The 23383-nt window shown below is 37.9% G+C and overlaps 2 protein-coding genes across 5 annotated transcripts in view; one reads left to right on the top strand and one right to left on the bottom strand.

Annotated features, from left to right (window-relative positions):
* Positions 1–8068, bottom strand: part of LOC135468405 (zinc finger SWIM domain-containing protein 8-like) — a 32333-nt gene extending 24265 nt beyond the window's left edge. For all 4 annotated transcript variants that reach the window (XM_064746653.1, XM_064746671.1, XM_064746662.1 and 1 more), the window contains exon 1: positions 7588–8068. In XM_064746653.1, coding sequence (XP_064602723.1) covers positions 7588–7771 — 184 coding nt within the window. In that variant the 5' untranslated portion in view covers positions 7772–8068. The remainder of the gene's footprint in view (positions 1–7587) is intronic.
* Positions 8069–8174: 106 nt separating this feature from the next.
* Positions 8175–12329, top strand: LOC135480948 (small ribosomal subunit protein uS11). The gene is made up of 5 exons (XM_064760882.1): positions 8175–8203; positions 8815–8961; positions 10068–10229; positions 11059–11135; positions 12211–12329. Exons 2-5 carry the CDS (start codon positions 8816–8818, stop codon positions 12276–12278), a joined length of 453 nt encoding a protein of 150 aa, XP_064616952.1. The 5' UTR covers positions 8175–8203; position 8815; the 3' UTR covers positions 12279–12329.
* Positions 12330–23383: the final 11054 nt, after the last annotated feature.

Here is a 23383-nt window from a genome sequence, read left to right as displayed (position 1 = left end):
TATGACATCAATTCAGTCAAAACATGCATACATCTTACGCTAAATGCATACATGTACAAGAGTATCCCATATGCACATTAATTTTGCAACAAAAAGTTCATGTAATTGTTTACTTAATTCTGTTGACAGAGAAGAAAAGAACTGAAGAAAGTGATAGTGTGTGTGTACAGAAGGGGGCATGTACATGTAACATGTACATGTAAGTGTAATATGATGTTACTACATAATGGACCTTAACAGTGCATGTAAAAAGTTTTCCTGAAGAAACCTTTACACTGCTGTACACTTATATACTGTAAAATTGTACACCTCACGATACACATGTACATGCAAGTCTAAACATACACAAGTACAACTAACTGCCACAAATGTGAAAAAAAATAGATCGCACTGAAAATTTCTGAGAAACCTCGGTAAATGTTTGTCCAGTACATGTACATATAACATATTCATATCTCATAATAAGAATGATAAAACCATTACTTTCACATAATACTCACTCATACTGCACTAAACATATCCTGCAATGTAATATGTACAGAAAATGCTACACTTTGCAATTTTGTGAGGCAATTTTAAATTTCCATTTAGGACAAAGAATTGGCACATGTCCATTCTTTAAGCAGGTGTAGATGATTAATGATGCATTGCACTTGGTCAATTGACTGTTCACCTCATGGTCAGAATATGGTTGGATTGCCGTGATATGTAAATCACAATAGGCTCTAGAATAAAGCTATGTCACTCAACTGTGTGCTAAGCACATGTTTAGTCTATGCTTACCTCGTCCTGTTTATCAATGCAGGTGCATTCACCTACACATACCTGGCAAAGATTATTATATGGGTCTCCACCCACTCACATTCACCCAAATGACACAAATTCACAGACTTCTCACCTGACTTCACTGAAATGCCACTTAATGATATCATCACTAAGGAGTGTATAACCTGAAAGGTTTATTTTTTATATATATGTTTAAATATTTTTACTAAATATATGTGTCAGTACATGACCAGTACATAATGGCTGAAAAAGTTGCAATTAAATACTTGCATGTCAGATAAAACAGCATCACCTGAGTGCCTTTGTCTAGCTTTTTACAGCAGTTCAATTTGCCACTATTTTTGTGTGTATATGTGTTGAAACAAAAGCTTATAAGCATTATGCAGAGCAGCCCAAGAAAGGCAAAAAAAACGAGCCCATGCCAAAAATGTTACCACTCCATTACAACGTTTTTCTGAACAAGTTCTTTGGTGACATTTTCTTTAACAAAAACAGCAACATATCATCTTCGGCTGATCGTTCTGACTCGATTGCAGAATCTGACTTATCATTCAGCGGTCGAAACTCCGACTGAGGAAATTCACAGCCAAACTGATACCCGAGCGTCAGCCATACAGAACCCTAAAGCTAACTACAACTCTAAGCATTTAGTTGGGGGAAAAGCCATCATTGCATTGAACTTCGATTGGTTGCTCATTAAAGAGGAATCAGCCGAAAATACCCACAAAACTTCCTCAGTACTTTTCCACAAACTTTGTAAAAAGCTTAACATAGTGCTTCAAATGGCAGCTATATGTGGGCAAGTGAGGGATTTGAAATGCTTATGAAGGTCAAGGAGCACGAGAACAGCTTTCAAGTTCTGTGAATAAATGCTTGTCAGTCCTCTCCTTTAATTAAATATGAATTGACCTTGTTCTACCACATAACAGAATAAATATTAATAGTGTTAATCATCAACAATTTGCAACTGAAGTAATGGAATATGCTTAAAACTATAGGTCTATTATTTAGAATAAAAGAAATTAGACAGCATCACTTGCAAAATTAATGAGAAATTACAGTAATCACTCTTTGTTTTCAGTGATCAGCTTATGACTGCTGCATCATGACAAAATCATTTCCGATAACGCCGGGTTGCCAGCACTCAAGGGCCATCTGAGGCCCTGCGGCCCCAAATCCCCCAGTTAATATGGTTGTACCCCTCATTGCACCCTGCCCCTCTAAACTCCTAGGCAGGGGTCTGCAAGAGCAGCTGACTAGAATCAGGTGGTGACTATTTTAAATGGGTAAGTATATGTACATGTGCATGTATGCAGTAACAATTTTGATCCTTTTAGTAGTTTTACGTACATGAATATGTTGTAATGACTGACTAATAGTGATTTTGAGAAATATTCTTTTGCGAAAATATTCAGAGAACAACTGAAATAATGTTCATTATAAACTGATGATGACATCAGGAAATAATTTTTGTAACAGTAACAGTAATTACATTTACCATATAATTTTGACAAGTAAAACATTTTGAGGTGTTCGTCACCAGGTGAGCATATAACCTGTTTCAACAGGCAAAGCTTAACATGTGGATTACAGTGTACACATACATGTACAATATGACCCTGCAGTTCCATGTGTATCCTCATCCACTCTGTGATTGTTGGCAGTGATACATAAGTGCAGTTTAATAATACATAAACTCCTAAAGCTGCTTTCCTCATATCCTATCTAAATTGAATGCAAAGCAGCTGACGAGTTTTGAGGATTGGGGGTGAGGAGTCCTAGCATAAAAAAGGTACAATGTACTCTTGTCTGATACTTTATTTCTTTATCTGATTTATGTTTAATGCCAAATTCAAGAATTTTGCACTAACAGCAGATCATGGCTATAGGTGAAGGAAACGGTTTGTCCAGAGTAAAATCACCCTTCATCTAATGTACCAGACATACCCCTTGGCTTAAAGCTGAAGTTGAACCAGCTATAAATGTAGGTTGATTCAATCCTGTGACCTAATTGCTAAGGGCCAGGTCGGCTGCTGTATACAATTTATTTATTTATTAATTAATTAATTTATTTATTTGCTTGATGTTTTACGTGGTATACTCAAGAATATTTGACCTCTATGACAGCGGCCAGCATTATGGTGGGAGGAACAGGGGGCTGTGCCCAGGGGGTATCCATGATCATCCACAAGTTGCTGCCAGACCTCCTTATGTACGTTAGCGAGGCGAAAAGAATTGGCTTATAGAGAATTCTATATTTTGTTGCATGAGACGCTGACAGCTGCGAAGGTTTCCAAGATTTCCTTGAACATTTTACAATGATTATCTCAGAAGATCAGTGATTAATCTGAAATCTCGACTCCCTACGGAAACAAAATAAAACAGGTTAACACAATAACACAATAATATCAGTAAGTACACCCCCCACCCCCAAAATACGGCAACACTATTTTACAGATATACAAATGGAAACGGGTGAATACACTTCACAGGTATCTCGATCTACGAGTATCAGACACAGCATCCTTGTTGAAGCGCTATAAGGCCGGATTTGCTCAACAGTGGGAGAGGAAATTTTGTATCTCGAAAGAGGGTGACATTTTAAAAGATCAACGAAAAAAAAAAAAGAAAAAAAAAAACAAAACAAGTAATTCAATGAAATAAAATGAAAAAAATTCGGCATCAGCAAAAACACGAAAAAAGAATTTTGGTCAGGGCCTTCTTGAAGGGTAAGTGGCAGAAAATCAAACATATATATTACTCAAATTTTGGCCATGGGAATGTACATGCCAGTTGATTTAACTTTGTTTTGCTGAGTACATTAGAATGCCAGTTTTCTGTGTACATTTTACATTACCATGTTAACAAAAGAGACCTGAATTAAGATTTATGCCCCACCCATGCCATGGACTCATGTCCATGTATATACAGGGAAAACCTGAATCCATGATTCCTGAAACATTAGCCCTTGTCTGACCCTGCTGGTAACCTTTACCTTGCATTGCTTTGCCACACAGCATGGGAAATAATCAATACCAGGAAAAAGTTAACCAGTCCACTGCAACACAGGGAAGGCTATTCTATCAGCTCAAATCATTTCATACCAGCATAACACCAAGGCACATCTGAAACAATGGCCAGGTCAAGCTGTATCATTACAAAGGATATATGCATATACTGCACACACAACCAGTAAAGGGCAAAAACATGGCTCCATCAATTTACCTTGCAAGCTGTTAAAAAGGACATAACATATTCAGGTATAACTTGTATCAATTATCAATGAGGAACATTAATTTGCAAAAAAGGTGGTGACATACTTCTTGAGATACATATATACAGATGACTTAGAAATTATAAAACTGTTTGGACAACAGATAAACAGCAAATGAACTGGTGAGTTCGACATACTCAACATTTAAATCAACTATTATAGCTAACATCACCTTCATGTAGTTAAAAATCACATTAGCCCAAAGAAGTTAAACATATGTTCAGCAGATAAAGAGAAAACATGGAAGAAGCCAGAGGGCACATACATAATTATATGATTTAATTTATGGTAAAAATAAAGGAACCAATGCGAGCAGATCAACAATTCAGTATTCATTGGGTACATGTATGTTAATAAACAATAAAGAGAATGTCAACACTCCAATTTTACATGTTTCCCCATTAACTACTTCACAAAAAAATGAAATGGGTTACATACAATTTCCAATTTCCTAGCTAATTCCCGGCAGGATTCAAAAATTTAGCCCACTGTAATTCTTCAACCTTTTCACATGTTTTCAAGGTGTTTATTCAAGAATGTTCCGAAAACATTATTCTACATAGACTCATATAATTATACTGCTTGAGAAGTCCTGAAATTTGTCAACTTAAAGAATGTAGTTTTGTCTCTGGAAGCAAAATAAAAGGTGCATAGATCTCACTGAAAATTGCTCTTTCATTAGCGAAAGACTGAGGGATTAGGGTACATGTAGTTTTACACATGCTGTTACATGTACTGCTGGGATTATGTCATAGGTTGATAAATGAGGTGGGATATGTTCTTAATTGCTACATCTTAGTATGTTTTAACTATTTTAAATGAAGAGCCAATATTTGACATGCAAGTGGGAATGGATGACAAGCCTTTTGTCAGTCTTCATCAAATACATCTTGTATGTGCATGAAGAAAGACATGTTCCTAACAAAAGAAATTTGCTGTCAGTCCATCTAGAGACTCAAAGTGTATTTCCACATACATTAATACTCTAAAAATAACCAGCTCTCCTAAGTTTATTCACATTTGGGTCACACGATCTTATTGTACTCCATCCCATCAAGAAGAGGTATATTTAGATATCTATTGTCATTAACATTTAGAGTGCAGACCATGTTATGGAAGTGCTATATGTCATTACCAGCATCAACACTATACTGTTGTACTATTTACTGTTTACAGCGTCCTGCGTCTGACGCAAACCAATCGGAATGGAAGCAGTAGATTCACTATCTTCCCCCATATGATAAGCATGGTAAGGCTAAGTATTGTGAACACCAAATCCAAATTGGAATCATTGAACTAAACAAACTGAACCTTAATCTAAAAATATGTATAATCCACTGACCGCCAGGGTTCTATCTAGTTACATAGATGTATTATTTTGTGTCACTGTTATTGAAAGTTGTTGTCTTTCACAACTTGCAAGTCTTTTACCATCAACAGTGATACTTCCTGTTCGAATTGTACATTGTCTGGAAATTTCCGTTCATTTTAGATGTGACTGGCAAGGTCAGCGCAATGAGGCCAGTTTTTATTTTTTTAAAGATCTCTGTAGATATTTACCACGTAGTTTTGAAGCCCAAAATACACAACAAACTTTTGATGATGTGTCAAGGGAATGAGATGATTTCTAAATATCACTTGGCTGACTGTCTCCATTTTCAGATTCATATGACCTCTGCTACCCATGTCCTACAATGGCAAGTCTGTTTACTAGATTGTGATCAAAGGAGGAAGATCAGTAAATACAGCAAAGATCACATGCAATGTATAATAAAGTGAAGTGCCAAAGGTAAATTCAGCTGCTCCACTGTTGTTGTAACTAGACATTAATGTCACTTATGTGCTTGAGTTTAGGAATATTGCTTTCAATGAATTAAATACCCGTAGATGAAGTTTTTTCTTTCACCATCTCTTCTTACCAGAGACTTGTAATTTGGAGATTTTTATGGCAATATTTTGAGCGTTTTATACAGCTCTAGTTTGGGTGACATTGAACAGTATGGAATGAGGTCTGTATACACCCCTGTAAAAATATGTTCATTGATCGTAACCCGATTCATTATCCAAAAAAACTCCTGTAAATTTTTTATTTGGGAATCTGATAGGAGTTGTTTTTTTCAATGTCTTTCTCAATGTTTATTTCGTTAACATCCCTACATTCTTCATCAGACAGAAATAAATAGACTTCCCTAGAAACACTACTTTTTCTGACAGGGTCAGGATATGCCCCACAAGGAATTTTTAAGGATGGCCTAAAGACATCCAGAACATATCCAAGGAAGAAACTGCCTCTGCTAGGGAAGCCATCAAACTTTGACAAATTACTATCAAATTGTCTCACATGTGCTGTAGATCTATATATATGCAAACCATGATGTTTTCAATGGATCTTGCACTGCACATCCAAATGTGACAGCTTTTTGTCACTAAGGCCCTACTGACAAAGAAAACTGGTGGAAACTAGAAGAAATGCGTGGAAAAACCGAAGAATTACACTAAAGAAATGCAAATCCTTGGTGGCTAGAAAAATCCTTCAGGCCTGAGGAAATAAACAAAAAACAACTCAAAAGCCCAAATTCACACATAACTGTGATGTCTCATGCCCTTCACCAAATTAATGTTTCACATTAAAAGATAGTGTCAAAAATTTGACCGCTAAAACCAAAATTAATTTGATCTCAAATCTCCAACAACAAGTAATGTCTTACATGTAAAATTAGTAATATTTAATGCTCAAATAGCCTCCTCTGAAAATTTCACACTACATAAATCAGAGAGAAAAAAGAAACAAAAATGGCCCTCAGTAGTTACAGCCAGCTTTACATGATGTAGTTCATGGGCTTTTAATTCTGTGACCCATTTAAATGCTTGCAAGCCAAATTCACTCTTCTCAGTAAACATCATTAAACCCCTGGAGTTAAAGGATTTAAGCTGACTTTCATTTATGACATTCAGAACTTTGTGTACTTAATAACATGCATGAATAATGTTAATGTTACATAACATCTGATCAATACACAATTTATGAATAAAGCCATGTTTACCCTATCACAATACCTGATTAGTTCTTAAAATTTGTTGTGTGCTTTAAACCAATGGTGCTTGGATGAACTGTATCATATATTTAGTACCAAAATGTCAAACGACACCATATGAACACACCTCTACCAGACAGTCGTGATCTATTAACTGCAGGTGTTGATATGGTAGTACAATTCGCAATAAAAACTGGACATTTTGAAAATTAAAACTAAAACGAAATGTGGGAGATCAAATATAATTTATTACATCTATGAAATTCTAAAACGCGTGAACAGAAATCTGACGAATCCTTGCAAAAAATTTTGGCTTTAAATAAACAGTATTAGAATGAATGAAAAACTTGACAGTTCACAAAAACACAAAGAGTGAAGAATTATCCTCTTTCCTCAGGAATGAAGACCAAGGTTCAGCAAGACTCTGATTTTCCTTGGATACGTCCACTGAGCTATTTAAAGGTAAATATATAAGGTAGAGCATATACGTACCACTCGGAGGACGGATCAACGGGCTGCTCTGTTGGCCTCCATGTTGCTTTTTCCACCCTCGCCAGTTATTGCACAGACTTTCCGGTTCGCTTATCCAAGAACAGAGTGAATCTTCTTCGAAACGATCACTGTCTTCAAAAGAAAATCGATCTCCCTCGTTATCCCAATCAAACATGAAGTCCATCCTTCTCCTGGGAGCTGAACGAAAGACTTCTCGTCCGACCAGGCGACGAAGCTGGCAAATCCAAACGGCAGTCCAACCCGTGCACTGTCACAACACAACCTTTACTTTGTGTGCAACACGTTCGCAAAAAAATCTGACGTTAGCCTCTCCAGACCCGAGAATAATTTCTCACCTAATGATAAACCAAAGATCCATTACTATGTGCCGGTATGAGGTCAATCACACAGGTATTAGCCCTCAGAAATCCACTAAATAATGGTCCTGAATGACATGAAAACATGCTGAATTGACTTCAACAATAACAAACCCCGGACGAGAGAAATGGAGGTCGGTAATTTCCGGATGACTTCGTTCATCTACGTGGATAAGTTCTCGTGAAGTCTCGAGAAATCTCCCTCTTTGGATTTTCGCCTTCGTTAACGTGTGGTGAAAGTATGTAACTGTACAAAATCCAAGAACATCACATCATCTGTCAACTCTTATGTACTTTTTTCTATACTTTATACACATTTTAACATTTAGTTTTTGTTCAGATCAGTCAATAAATACATGCTGTGTTGATTAAAGGTCGTAATATTAAATTAATTCCAACGTCCTCAAATTAACGTCAAAGTCGTTACAACAACAACATAATACAAGAAGAAAGACAGAACCAGACTTGTTCGCCATTCATTTCATCTTTATATGAGATGGTGTTCTGTTAAATCAGCAGAATGGAATCAATATGTACTGAGATTCCTATTTTAAAAGCCAGAACAGAAAATTCAGCCTTTCATGGTATGAAATGTCAGTTTACGTTAATATGAACCACAACTGATAACATAAAGAAATTTAATAGTACTGCAAATACTAGGATTCCTAGAGGCTGATTCTATGACAGGTTTTTTACAGATGCTTATGGTGATAAAGGGAACCGTTCCTTGAGCAGTGAGAGTTAAAGATGGTTAACTTCCTTGAATGAGCGAACGGTTTTTGGGGGTGTACATAAACTTTAAATTTGTAGTTTAATTATAAGCTGCAGCTTCTTTGTTCTCTATTTGTAGGATGGCTCCACGTAAAGGAAAGGTCCAGCAACAGGAACAGGTCTCCCTGGGCCCTCAGGTTGTGGAAGGTGAAAATGTGTTTGGTGTGGCTCACATCTTCGCAAGCTTCAATGACACATTTGTACATGTTACAGATCTTTCTGGAAAGTAAGTAGCTCTGTAGTTAACATAAAACTTTACTATACTGGGAGATAGCATTAGCTCTGGAACTTGTGGCCATGAAGGCATGATAGCATGCACCCCCTTATGACTACAAGGCCAGCCACTTAGATTAGAATGGAAAACAGGAGGAATGGCAGGAAAAAAAATACACAAATAACAGTTGTTCAAAGTTGAATAAAAATTACCTCTGGCATGTGTTTGTTGTCACATTGTACTGGATATGATGGAAAGGCATGGTATTCACATTTTGCATACACCTGGCTGATTAGACTTGTGTGTACAACTCCTGAAGCCATGCTGGATTTGTAAGGTCGAACATATGCACATAAATGACAAAGCTGCCATCAAACCCAACATTTTACAGATGTGTCCACTACTGCATCTTAATTGCTGATGTATATTAACTTTCAGAGAGTGTAAATCTAAAAAAATTGGGGTTTGGAGGTTACGTGATAATATCTGGCATGCATAGTGATGACCCGAAAATATTAATAGAGAGGATATTGAACTACAACGGGATGTGCCTTGTGAAGAATGCAACTCGTAGATGGAAACATGATATGGCAGTTCTTTGCACAGTCATGTAAGCCATGGAACAAAAGTAGCTAGGGCTCAAGGGCTAGAGATAACATTTTCTATGGTTGGAATCAGCAACAGGCTTTAATTGGCCAACCAGTTTGTTGTCTTTGTTTCTAGATAGAAGAGTTTTCAGAAAATGGTCAGATGGGGTTATATGTCCTAACATACGTTGACAATTATATACAGTACTGTAGCTCTCATATTTTGCTATTGAACGGAGAGCTACAAAAGGAAAGCTGCAGTCAGGAGGAGCCATTCCTATGCAAAATTAGGCAATATGGTGAGTTTCAGTAGGGAAGTAGTACCTCGTCTGAAACATTAATATTAGTATTTAGGACTGTATTTAGATGCTGTGATGAATAACTATAATTTGAAAGGCAGCACAAGAAAGCTTACTGGTATTCAGAACAAACATCTTTATTAAATGACGGGTCCGTCTTAAGAAGACTTTAAAGATTCAGAAAGTTGAGACATTATAGATGTATGCTGAGTCAAGGATTTATTGTTGACAGGGAGACCATTGCCCGTGTGACTGGAGGGATGAAGGTGAAGGCAGACAGGGATGAGGCATCTCCATATGCTGCTATGTTGGCCGCACAGGATGTAGCCGAGCGTTGTAAACAGCTGGGTATTACTGCCCTGCATATCAAGCTGCGGGCTACTGGTGGAAACAGGTTGGTCATATACACCTACTGACTCGAAAGACTTAAATCAGGAAAGCAGCAGGAATGGTGATTTGTTCAGCGAAGATAGCATGGTGTGATAACATAAACATAGCTTGTCAGTACATGTAATAATGCTGATCCTGTCTGGAACATTCACTGTGGCTATACTAGAATGGGTACCCACTAGTAGGGGAAAAAGATTGATTGACAAATGACTAAGGAGATTTGAGGGCGGAAATAATAGCAGTGTGGTGTTAAACCTCAACCATTCATTTCTACATTGTTCCTGTTCTCTAACTGCTCCAGTGGACAAATTTTCAGCTCTCATGGCTCAGCTGTTCTGAGCAGACAAATGTAAAAAATATTACAAAATTAAAAAATATGCAGCATGAGAATTTCAATATGCCAAAGCTTTTTTTAATAAGACATGTCATATGTCTCCTATTTAGAACAGTAAACTAAAATTTTTGATTTGTTGTTAAAAAAAAAAAAGTGTTCTCGCATGCAGTAATAAAGCAAAACAATTTCTTGACGATTAACTAACCATGACAGCTAACTTACAGAAATCTGTTTCTTAGATTTTCCAAATTTTAGAGCAGTCATGATGCATTTTTTTCTAACTTTCCAAATTACCAATTAAAAGTTGGATATTATGTTGGATATTTCAAATTTTGAGAGTGTGGGTGAAAGCAGTTTGACCAGCTGTATGTGATAGGTAAAACATACTTACCCTGTGTTGAGACAGTAATTGAGTTTAGAAAATTTAAAACACCCATAAGAGTTAATATGAAAGTTAGTCTGGCAAACTATTCATAGGCTTTATGTAATTGTGTTGCAGGACAAAAACACCTGGCCCAGGAGCTCAGTCAGCTCTCAGAGCCTTGGCCCGTTCTGGAATGAAGATTGGTCGAATTGGTAAGGATCTTGTATGCTATAAAGCCTAGTATACTTGGAAGAACTTCATCACTTTAGCCCTGATCAATGAGGTCTCAGATTAAAATGAAAAAATCTTGTGGTTTTGTTTGATGGCCGCCTGATGTCAGGAGATTTGCCAGTTACCTTATGATGATTTTTGTTCGGGTTTGCCTTATTTCCGTCATTCAGCATAACTTACCATACAAGTCTTGAATTGTTTCAAATTCCTAATTGTATTTCAAGTTATGGTGACTCATTGTAGTAATAATACTGAGCTGTGATGATACCATATATGTCAATGATTGTCTGGTTGTGCTTATAGCACAAGCCAGTAGAAGATGATTGTTAGTGGTATTTCTGAGCTTCATCCCACAGATTCAACCATAAAACGCATAGAAGTTATAAAAATAGTACTCTCTGGAAAAAAAAGGTCTTAATCTGTTCTTGAATTCAAGAAGAGAGTAACTCTTTGCTGTACGTAGACGATGTAACCTAAAAAACCTATGTGAAATATTCTTCAGGATTGCCCGACACCAATCAGATCAGTTTACAAATCGGTGTATATCAAAGTTTTGGTTCTGACATTATGTATAGCAGCATGGTTGTGGAATTTGGAAAAGGTGGTGGTCACTGGTGTCACCAGATAAAAATCCATAGGTCATTGCTGGCTGGTAATGTGGACCATGTGAAATCCTTTCCTTCATATGATATTTCGGCATCATAGAAAGTTCAAATCTGGAGAAGTAGTATTTTTTTTCTACTGCAGTACTTTGTTCTGAAATAGTGACATCTGTTTTTTTAATAATCAAAGCATATAGTTTGCCTCTACTTTAAATATATCCAAATTTTGTGTCGAAATATATAGTGAAAAACAGAGTTAACCTCAGGCCAGATGGCGACATCTTCTCAAATTTATGACAACAGCTGACAACTGGCTGACAGATTCTCCTGGAAGACCATTAACACAGTGGCTCCCTGTCTCGAATAACCTGGCATCTAATACATTGAATTTTTTTGTATTTCATAAAACACCACACCAATATTGTTGAACATGTTTTTGTTGTCTGTGTTTCAGAGGATGTCACCCCCATTCCCTCAGACAGCACACGCAGAAAGGGTGGAAGACGTGGTCGTCGTCTGTAAACTCTGTATACATTTTCAGAAGGAAGTAAAAAAAAAAAAACTGACATGCAACAGGCCTTAGTGTTTTTTTTATTGGAGAGGGTGAATGTATGTACTTTAACCACAGCATTGAGAATATTGAGAATATATGCAAATGGTACTTAGCATGGTGCTGCGCATCATGCTGCCTTGGTGGTTATTCAGGATTTTGTCTGATACAATTCATATCAGTTTCTACTGTGAAGTTTGGCTGTGTCTGATGTGGAGGCTCTCAAATTGGTCATTTGGCCAAAACCTGGCTGTTGGATTATGCTACCTCAGTCAGCCAGAGTGCATGTATCTTTACTGACGTCCAGGTTTGTACACCAAGCCTGCACAGCTACTTGATTCACAGGCTCAGTTTGCATCTTCCAATGTATGAGACTTGAGCCGATATATGTTTTTAAGTTTGTAGTCATACTCAATTTTTTTGTGGTGCCGACATATACCCTTTAACAAAGAGTTAAAGGGAAAGTGCTATTGAATCAATTGACCCATACCGTGTGAACGCAAAACAGGGGTATTTAATCTGGGTTAGCGACATGGCCTTGAAGACAGTTTCAGGACTTGTGCGTATTCATCTGTAACTGAATTAAATGCCTCAAAAACACACTTTCAGGATGGTTACTATTACTGTACTAGCTAAAATCTGCCTGGTCACCGGGGCTCGTATGACTGTTCAGGCAGTGTTAACCTTCAACTTGGTTCAAAACCACTTTTCTTCCACCAGTGTAACCAGCCGCGATAGCACAGTTGGTACAGTTTCGGCTTCGGGAGCGGTAGATCCAGGATCATTCCTGGGTTAAGTCACACCCAAGACTTTAAAAGAGGAAGTTGTAACTTCCTCGCTTGGCGTTCAGCATGAAGGGGATAGTGCAGCGACTGGTTGACCCGTATCAGTATAACGGCTCGGGCGGGGCAAATGACGTCTCCGTAAAGCAGCACAATATAAAAGAGCGGTGGAAATCCGTCCTGCAAAAGGAGGCGCATTAAATGCATTCTAAGGATTCCTTCGTCGTCCTATGACTGAAAAATTGTTAAGTACGACGTTAAACCCCAAGCACTCACTCACTCCACCAGTGTGACGTGCATTACTTGTATTTCCGTGTTAAACCTGGTGAATGAAATCCGCAGACAAATTAAATATACCGTAAGAGATTTTTCTTACGGTATATTATAAGAAATCACGGATAGGGCTATAAGCATTCTTTATTCGACATTTCCTTAGATATACTCTACATTTGTATCATGCGTTACTAGCTGTGTTTACATTTATTGGGAGATGGCAATCCGTGAACTGTTGTCACTGACACGATTTCTGCAGCGCTCATTAAATATCAAGTATCCTATTCATATTAAAATGTGTTTTTTTCTGTTTTTGACGGTGACGTTATTAATTCAGCAATGTCGAGTAATTTTACAGGATACTCGTGTATGGTCAGAATTTTGCATCGATAAACTATTTACAGATGCGGATATTCGTCTAAATTATTGATGATCTCTATGAGTTCGGCCAACTGTGGCCGGTTATCTGGATGAATGGCGAGAAGATCGGCCAACAACTTGAGCAAGTTGAGGCCGTGTCCTGATCTTCTCTCATAATCCATGCGGGAGACAACTCTGGCAAGACGTAGCGCAGCTTCCGAGTCCTTGATTTCCCTCAAAGTAAATACGAAGTAAAGGAGACAACCTAAAGCCCAAAGGTCTGTCTTGACAGGATCATAGGGTTGTCTGATGATCACTTGAGGAGACGCGCACATAGGGTGGAGTTTGTAGTCGCTGCAAAGCTCCCCTTTGTAGTATTCCACGGCGGCCGTAAATCCGGACAGTTTCACCTGTGACCACTGATCGAAGACCATCACACTGCCTGGTCGTACATTTAGATGGGCCCAGCCTGACTTGTGCATCCAGTCAACAGCTTCCAGAATCTGTCGATATACGGCGATCTTCTGGTAGAACGCGAACGGTTTGGCAGGATTTAGTGCGGCGTCCTTAAGGTTACCGTATGCAGCGTACTCCGTCCCGAGACAGAATCGAGGACCAGACCGGATACAGTCCATCAATAATATGATGTTTGGATGGCGAATTCGTTTCAGAGTTTGGAGTTCATTAACGATCTCCGTTTTCGCTGAACTTGTCGAGGCGGACTGAAGACATTTGACGGCGACGTTTTGACTGGTTCTTCTGCAGACCATGTGGAAAGTGTTGAATTCGGCCGTAGATTTGATGAGCCGGACAGGCTTATATTTGTTGATGACGATCTGCGCTAGACTTGGCCATTTGAAACCAAACTTCTTGGTGCGCGCAAGCCAATGGAAGACAACACCTGTAATGAAGATTTCATGCCTATTTGAGTATATTGAACCGTGGGCCTTCCACTATCAAGCCACTGGATCACTTCAGCAAAAATCACGAAACGATCTTAAGTTTTAGTCAAAATTTCAATCATTAAACTTGGTTCCCAATTTACGTTGTCAAACAATATTTTGACCTTGTTACGTAAGAAATAACAATTTTAAAATAATTTGAAATTTTGACTTTAAGTCTAAGATCGCTCCGTGATCACGGGGCCCTGGTTGGATATAGTTGGATAAACTTAGCGAATATCGCATCTGCATAGTTGGTTATCACTGTTACCACAGTGCTGCTTATCTAAATGCCGGTAGCAATAGACTTTTGCTGTTTTGGTGTCCATCTTTGTAGGAACAACAACAACATGGTTTTAGTAGTAGGATTTTCTCAGCCCCTGGATAATATCACAATCCTCACATCCACAAACGTTATATTAACCCAAAACGGAAGTGAAACAATGCCGCGCCTAGTTCATTGTCTTTGAGATAGTGCATACAAATTTGGCTTTTCTGATGTGCATCTTTCTACGAGACAACTTAATAATAGTCGATCCTTGTTTTTTCCGTCGAACGTAGATGGCTGCACTTACCTAAGATGAATAAACTGAAAGCACAGACGGTTGCAATCAGCGATTCCAACAACACTCTCTTTAGACTCCGACTGTACACGTCGTCTGCAAAAGACGAACAATAAGGCAAAATGATTAGTCTAAAATGACTCGTCAGGATTTGAAACCCTTTTTATACCAGTACAGAATGACATGCAGAAGCATATTATTGCAATAATTGCAACATTATTGCATGGCGTGCGTTCGTGATTTAATGTACAACATAGCATAGATACAGATCCTGACCCATTTCTCTTCGTTGGATCATGAGAATACTTTTCATTGTACCTCTTAATCATGTGTAGTTTCGTAAAGTAATTCTTAAATAAACTGGAGGAACTAAGAAAGATTGCGATCCGCTAAAGGAAAATCTACAGTACACGCGAGTTTCTCCTCCATGGAGTATGATGGATTCTTAAGTACTTTGATCACTTGCCTGTACTCAGTGCCTGGTCATTTTGAGTTGTCTGATTTTCACCGGCTGGTTCCTTTATTTCCGGTATGTCCATTTCGCTTTCTTTGATCTCCTCTTCTTTCGCTGTGACCCGGTTAACATCCTCCTCCAGCACTGCTATCTTGACAATATCCTCATTCTGGGTCAGATTTTCGTGTGTCTCATTAGTTACGGTTATTTCAGTTTCTTCTGGAACATTCCTTACAATGTTGAACAGTTTGATGACGTAACCACGAGTAACCGTTTCCCAATCATCATTAGGAACTGGCACGTGCTTGTCACGCGTTATCGCCGCCTCTGTTTCTGGTGCCGAGCTCACCTCCGCGCCACCGGATGTGACATAGGGTTTCGGTTTCAAATGATTCTGTTTGAATACATTTTTCTTTTCATTTACCTTGGCGGGCTCGCACGTGATATAGTGCCACACAGGCGATAAGTACCCTTTCTTGACGTACTTCCAGTTGCCTGTCTTAACAGCTCGAGAGAATCCCGATATTTCCGTGACAATGGTGGTGTTGGAATATGAACTCCCAGATGTCCATGCACTTTGCCTGTTTCGGACACTTGCATAGAACTGCCAAAGCTGTGAATATTGTTTATTGAATTGGTTTGGAATGCTAACGATGGGCAGGGATACTTGTCTGCCGACTTCGTGGGTTAGTGTCCATATGTGCTGAAGTCCGTAGTTGGCATTTTCCATGAATAATTCCAGGAGATTCTCCACACTTATCGAGTGTTCTACCAAGGCTTCATTAACCGCATGATGGAGATCCAAGATGGCGTCACGACCTCGAACTAGTTTATTTGTTAACCATGCCCACGTACTTTTGGTATACTGACAAATGGCTAATTCTTGTGGCTCATTAGGGTATGGCCTGTAAACCGAATGCAAGGTAGGCATTTTAGGTGCAGGCCTCGATTTCCTTTACAAAGTAAATTATTAAAGTAATATATATATATATATATATACATATATATATATATATATATATATATATATATATACATGTATGCGTATAATGATATACTTTGCAAAGTTTGTGAAAGTTAACCCTATATGGGAAGAGTACAGTGCGGCATTAAACTATTAAACACCAATTTATGAATAACAAACTATTAGGTATTGAATTATATAACGTAGAAGATTGTTAAGTTAATGAATATGTATGTGCACACAATACCCGAAAAATCCAATGTTGTCGAGCAAATCTTTGATGGCACTTCGTCTCTCAACTGCAGGGCACAGGGCTTTGTAGCCCTCCTGTAGGATGTTACCTGGCTCGCATGGCCCGTCAGCCGAGATCTGACTATCCCACGACTGCGGTAACCAGTCCAACAGACCTCGCGTTCCTGCCTGACACCTGTAGTTTAACACATATGGAAACATTATGGAACTATTCCCTTCCCTTCCCTTGACGTAAAGGGAGATAATCAAATTAATGTACCGTATATGGAAACATCAAAACTTCGTTACGTTAATATTTTTGATGTACACCATATATGCTTATATGGGCCTATATATAAGGCCTACGTGTTTTGCCTCACCAAGCAGCTAATCGATGAAATACATGAGTTAAAGCCAATAAAGTCACTGGTCAACATAACAAACTCACCCTTTAAAGAAAAGCCCTATGGATGGAACAGCTATCAACCCAACAGATACGAGAACGAGGCTTGAAATGGTGAAAGACATACGCTTCATCATTCCGCCATTGTCTTCAGCTGGATGAATAACGTCAATGGTTGACGTAGTAACCTTTGTTGGGTCATCACGTGACGCAAACGTGTATTACTATTGGCCCGAATAAATTTGTTTATGACGTCAGAGACTTGTACACACTGCCAGCTATATACCGTTGTTGCTGAGACATGCAGTCATATCTGGCGCAAATGTTTTCAATCTGCACAAGAAAAGGAACATTCAAAGAACTGCGGGGATTGCTTCTTTAAAAGGCTTTTATGGAATCCAGATATATATATATATATACCAAAGGACAGTTTATCATTTATATAGGCTCTTTCCCACGAGTGAAGGCACGAATCTATAGATGATTAAACTTTATTTATAACCTGTAACCCGTGAACCTATTTATATTGACGTTTAATTTCTGAATTTCCCTTCAAAACTTAGGTGTTGGAAGACATTTAATTATGTTTCAAATCATCTGATTCCACAGAAGTGACGGAGGACCGAATGTACAGTGCCTATACTAAACGCCAATCCAAGGAAGGACAATGATTGCCCTTTGTAAGGTCCTACAAATGATTCAGTCGACAGGCAATTTAACTGAAGAATTCACAGCTTGCATAGACCTATGGAAATGACCAGCGTGTGTTCGTTTGGTTGAGGTTATAGTCACCTCCAAGGACATTTCGCCCACCACGGCGTCTCCATGTCTCCAATGCCGAATTAGTGCTGCATGCCTCACTGGAACCCCTTTCGAGGACACAATGACGGTCCACCAACACTCGCACTAGGCCCCCAGTGCTTGGCCAAAATAGTCATTTTGTATGCTAAACGCGAAGCCATATAGGTTGTGCCAAGGTTAACATTTTTAAAGTCTTATATATATATACGACTCGGCTCCGGAATGAATCCCGTTAGGGGACAAGTAACTTATTACTAGGCAGAGGTTCAGCCATCGCAATGCGATAGATATAGATACATGTAGATGTAACCTGCATCCAGCTGGAGTGTATTTACACCAAACACATCTTAACACGGAGCATCCAAGTTATTTAAGCTGAAAACCCGACATTAATTATCAGTTTGACATGTAATGCCTCAGAAAGTAGAAAATTTCACTTCTTGAATTCGTCAATCAAAGTTTCAACCGTTATTCTGATTTACTAATTTGCGAACCAGTGATGCAATTTCACAAAATTATTTCCATGTCGGTGCAGGGCATTTTTTTCCGGTGTAGCCTATTTAAACTCTATGTATATTTGGTAAAATCCGTAAGTTAGGATAATAAAATACCTACAGCCTACGAAATGCAGCAAGGCATTGGGAAAAACAATAAACTTACCCTTTAAAGAGAATCCCTATGGACGGAACGGCTATCAACCCAACTGATACAAGAACAAGGGTTGAAATGATGATAGACCTACGCTTCATCATTCCGCCATTGTCATCAGCTGGGAAGAATGCCGCCAGGAGTTGGCGTAGTAACCTTTGTTGGTTCACCACGTGACGCCAAGACTCATTCTCATTGGACTAAAAATGTCATTTATGACGACAGAGATATCTACGCCGCGCCTGACAACGCAATGTTCAACATTTCTGACGTGCCAGAAGATGCTCGACGCAAATATTTTCGACTTTGGTTCACATAAGAAAGGGAGACCCTCCAAGAAGCACGGTCATTACCTCTACGTGCAAAAAGATAAACCTAGAGCTGATACTAAGGCAAGATGCCATTTAAGGTGTCAGCTCGCCATTGTATAGCTGCAATATTGCCGATATAGTCATTCCTTTGACAGGACAATGTCGTCTCTGCAAAGTATAGCAGAGACGCCCTGCTGGCTGGCTTGCCAAATGGAGTACAATGCTTTGGAACCAGTGCGGTGGTTCACCGATGAGGTTGCGTGTTCGAATCCAGCTCTGAACTGAAACTGCCTCCAAGGTGCAGCCATATATGCCTAAGGTTTGTCAGATGCATGGCTCCGACTCCTCACTAAGTAATACGGCTCCGATCATTTACTGACAAGTGAAATATTCAGACAAACCAACTAAATAAAGCTTCTTGACCAGCGCCCGTACTTTCTTCACATGCATGTATACGCTTCTCGGTAAATAAAATCAACAGAAAACATTTCTTCATAAAAACTTTTGATATAATAATGAGATATTTAACATAGTCTATGTGCACAACTCAATCGTCCTCAAGGTTCACATCTTGTGGCATTGTTACATTTCAAAATATTAAACATAATTCAATAAAAGAACTGCGAACGCTGCATGCACATCATAAAACAAACCAAAGTCTCAAATATTAAGTAATACTGACGTCACAGACCTAAATTCAGGTGGGTATCAATTACTTGTTTTTCACCTCGTACCTAAAAAGAATAGAGACCTCCATATTATTAACTTGTGTGAATACATAAATATTTCTATTTGATTTACGTAAAAATGCAACTTTCATATAAGAACACTCAATTCGAATTCCAAACCTTTATTTAATCCTCAATATGCTTCGACTGGAACCCCTTTTAACATGATCGAGACCACGCATCGAGATAATGGGGGCGCGTATTACACACTTACAAAGTTTTGAGATCAGAGTCATATATGTATATATTAACATATGTTCCGCATTGGACATAAGCTGAAATAGATGCATTGTGGAGAAAAAAAGTAATCTTTATCATCAGCCATGAGGACAGCCATCTGGCGGCTAAATGAAGAATATTTCGTCAGAATGAATGAAGCATGGTCTGTTTAAGATAGCATAGAGTTTTATAGCACTGGTCTCTTCGCGATTTGCCATTTTCAGAGGTCTGTCGATTTGAATGAATGAGGCACGGATACTAGCGTAACAAAGTTATCAGGTGGAGCACATTTATCGTTTGTTAGATTGGTTTTGTACACCGCTGCAATGGTCGGGTTTATCGGTAGAAGACATCAAGACGTCACAGGCAAAGATAACATATCGTACAATCCAATAGATGCACCTGGGACGTCAGCTGCAAGAGACAGTGTATTTATACAAGGTAATGGAGGCACAGGTCAAACGACCTTGAAAAATAGGTCACAGTCAAATAGAAAACTGCATGTGATACAAGTATGATGAAAACTGCCTCAAGAATCCAGGCCATATCTTGTTTGGAAGACTAACAAAATTCAAATCAAGACTCCAATGACCCTGAAAGCATTGGTCAAGGTCATTTTACGAAAATGAAAAGTGTTCTTTCCTAAGCATTCATGTGGCATAAGTCTGGTGACACTGGCCAAGAGCATTTAACATATTAGTGTTTACAAAAACGTGGACAGATGGACGCATGGGAAGCCGTTTTACTTTTTAAACCCAATTATTTCATATTTTGACTTCATTTAACGATATCAGTAACAAATTTCTGATACGTTAAAATGATTTAAGATATCACTAGTTCATTCTTGACGCCATTAAATCATTTCTGATATCTTGAAATCATCCACTGGTATGTTGGTGCGTTTTTAAGATATCGTGAAATACTTTACAGATGTCAAAGAATTAAAGGCATCAAGAACAGAGTTAAAGATATCAATAAATGTAGTCTGTTTCTTGATATCTTCAAGTCATTTCCAGATATCCCGCATTCATTTCAAGATATCACACTTTCAATTCATGATATCACGAATTCATTTCAAGATATCATTAAATACAGTGGACGAAAGGAAACCCCGTGATTCCTACTAAAGAGTATTTGTCAGTCTTTTATGCTATAAAAGTTAAATTTTATGCTATATTTTCGTAACTTGTATGCTGTTGGGCAACGTGGTGCTGACAGTTTTGAAGTATAAGAATATTAAACTGGAAAGTGCAGAAAAATCTGTAAAAATTAACCCTCTAGTCAAGAGGTATAACGATTATCCAAAAAGTTCCCAGGGACTATATATACATGTGCGCCCGCCATTTTTGGTTAAATCGCACGTGCGGTCTACGCAATGAAGTCTGGGACAGATTCGCCATATTTAATGATATCACGAAATGAGTTCAAGATATCAAGAAATGAATTCAAAATATCAAGAATCGAATTCAAGATATCATTAATTTACTTAATGATATCATCTACTGAATTTAAGGTATTAAGAAATGGTTAGTATTCCTGATATCATGAAATGAATAGATACCTTAAATCCATTTCATCATTTCATTAAATGAATTCAAGATATCTTAAATTATTTTAACATATCAAAAAAATTGGTTTAAAAACTAAAACTGCTTGCCATACAGACGTCGACCGGCGTTACTACAACCCTCTTCCCCACCGCAGGTCAGTTTTGGAAGAAAGGTGAAAAAATACTTCTCGGTAAGAAACCTTAACCGCTTCACTCCGAAGTTGCTGGCATATTACATATATCCCATATTACCTATGAAACCATCATAATATTCGTTTATAGATTTAACTCCATGGTACAAAATATTTTCCACAACTCTGACCTTCACCACATTAACTAGTTTAAATTATCACATTTCATTTTGCTTGTGGATTTTACAACCATGACAAGGCCTCTTACAGATATACATGTATTTAAAACCAATAGGCTACTTGAGGCCCTACATATGTTCAACATATAAACAGTATGGTATTTTACTATCCATCTTTTTTCTTTATCATCTGACTACTGACTTTTCAATGACGCTAATACAAATCTGCAAAGGTATGTAGGCCTGACATCAATATGAAAATAGTACAGGCTTGCACTTGATCCCATATACATTTGGCACATGTTTAGCAGTGTTGTAGATCAACACATTAATATATAAACCAAGTTGTGTTATTCCATATATATATATATATATATATATATATATATATATATATATATATATATATATATATATATATATATGTATATATACTAAGCCTTAACCATTTCTAATACAATGCAATCCTATCCAACATTCAATTCGTGAATGATACATCTATTTCACTTATTTTTCACATGCACTTTAGATACGTATATTATGTGATGTCATATATGTATAGGTATAATACTACAAAACATATAAATACACTAATCGCCTCAATTATGATATTTCCCTATTAATAAAGAAGTCCTGGTTAGCCCATCCTTTGTTCTTGCGGTTGCCGGTCCACCTGGCCATTGAGCTGTGGCAGGCTAGAGCCAAGCTCTCGCCACCTACATGTATACCGGGCGAAGAGCTGTCGTTTTTTTCCATAAGACCTTCTGAATCCTCAGCCGGTAAATCTGGCCGCCTTTATACTGAAAAACTGTTGATTACATCGTTAAACCCCATTGAGATAAATAAACTTTCAATACGGCGTTTATCTCCTTTTGATGTAATTTGTGAGAAATAAACTTAACTAAATAGCATACAGTAAACCTAAAGGTGGGATACTGAAATGCGACTTAATTTAATTTTCAATGTTAGATAAGAACCATCTCCTCATATTTGCTCCATTTGTAGCCATGCAATGAAGTAATATTACAGACGCATTCATACGTGCAGGTGATTAGTTCATGCAACCAAGAAGGATATACGAGCAACTGCACTTGACGGGACATACCGACTGAAAACCGTAGGCATACATATCCTGTCACGAAATTTGGGAAAACCGCTCATATGAATTTCCATTCAACCGCAGTTCATCACGTTATGCATTCACCAAGTACAACCAAGATTTCAACGCTCCGGTAGACTATGCACAACTTAAGAAGCCTGTATCAACAATGAACCCTCATGAAAATTAAAAACACCCATTGCTGTTATGTCTTTTATAAAAATTAAACAATTTCTACACTATTTTACCTGCCAGCCTATATATAGTTCTGTAGGCTTGATGTTAAGTTTTCCAAGAGAAATCCTGAATGAATAACGGTTTCCTCGTTTAAAGACTCGAGCATATAACTGATATAAAGTTAAAAATATGTAACAAAACTTCAATATAAATCAACAATACTTAAACTCTTCACTTAAAAAAAAAAAAAAAAAAAAAAAAAAA

The sequence above is a fragment of the Liolophura sinensis genome, chromosome 1 (genome assembly GCF_032854445.1).
Source record: "Liolophura sinensis isolate JHLJ2023 chromosome 1, CUHK_Ljap_v2, whole genome shotgun sequence".
Classification (NCBI taxonomy): Eukaryota; Metazoa; Mollusca; class Polyplacophora; order Chitonida; family Chitonidae; genus Liolophura; species Liolophura sinensis.
This window is presented reverse-complemented; position numbering and strand designations above follow the sequence as displayed.

Coding starts and splice junctions, on each gene's coding strand:
- LOC135480948 (XM_064760882.1), top strand. CDS start 8,816: ATGGCTCCACGTAAAGGAAAGGTCCAGCAACAGGAACAGGTCTCCCTG. Junction 10,230..11,058: donor CGGGCTACTGGTGGAAACAG/GTTGGTCATATA, acceptor ATTGTGTTGCAG/GACAAAAACACCTGGCCCAG. Junction 11,136..12,210: donor AATGAAGATTGGTCGAATTG/GTAAGGATCTTG, acceptor TCTGTGTTTCAG/AGGATGTCACCCCCATTCCC.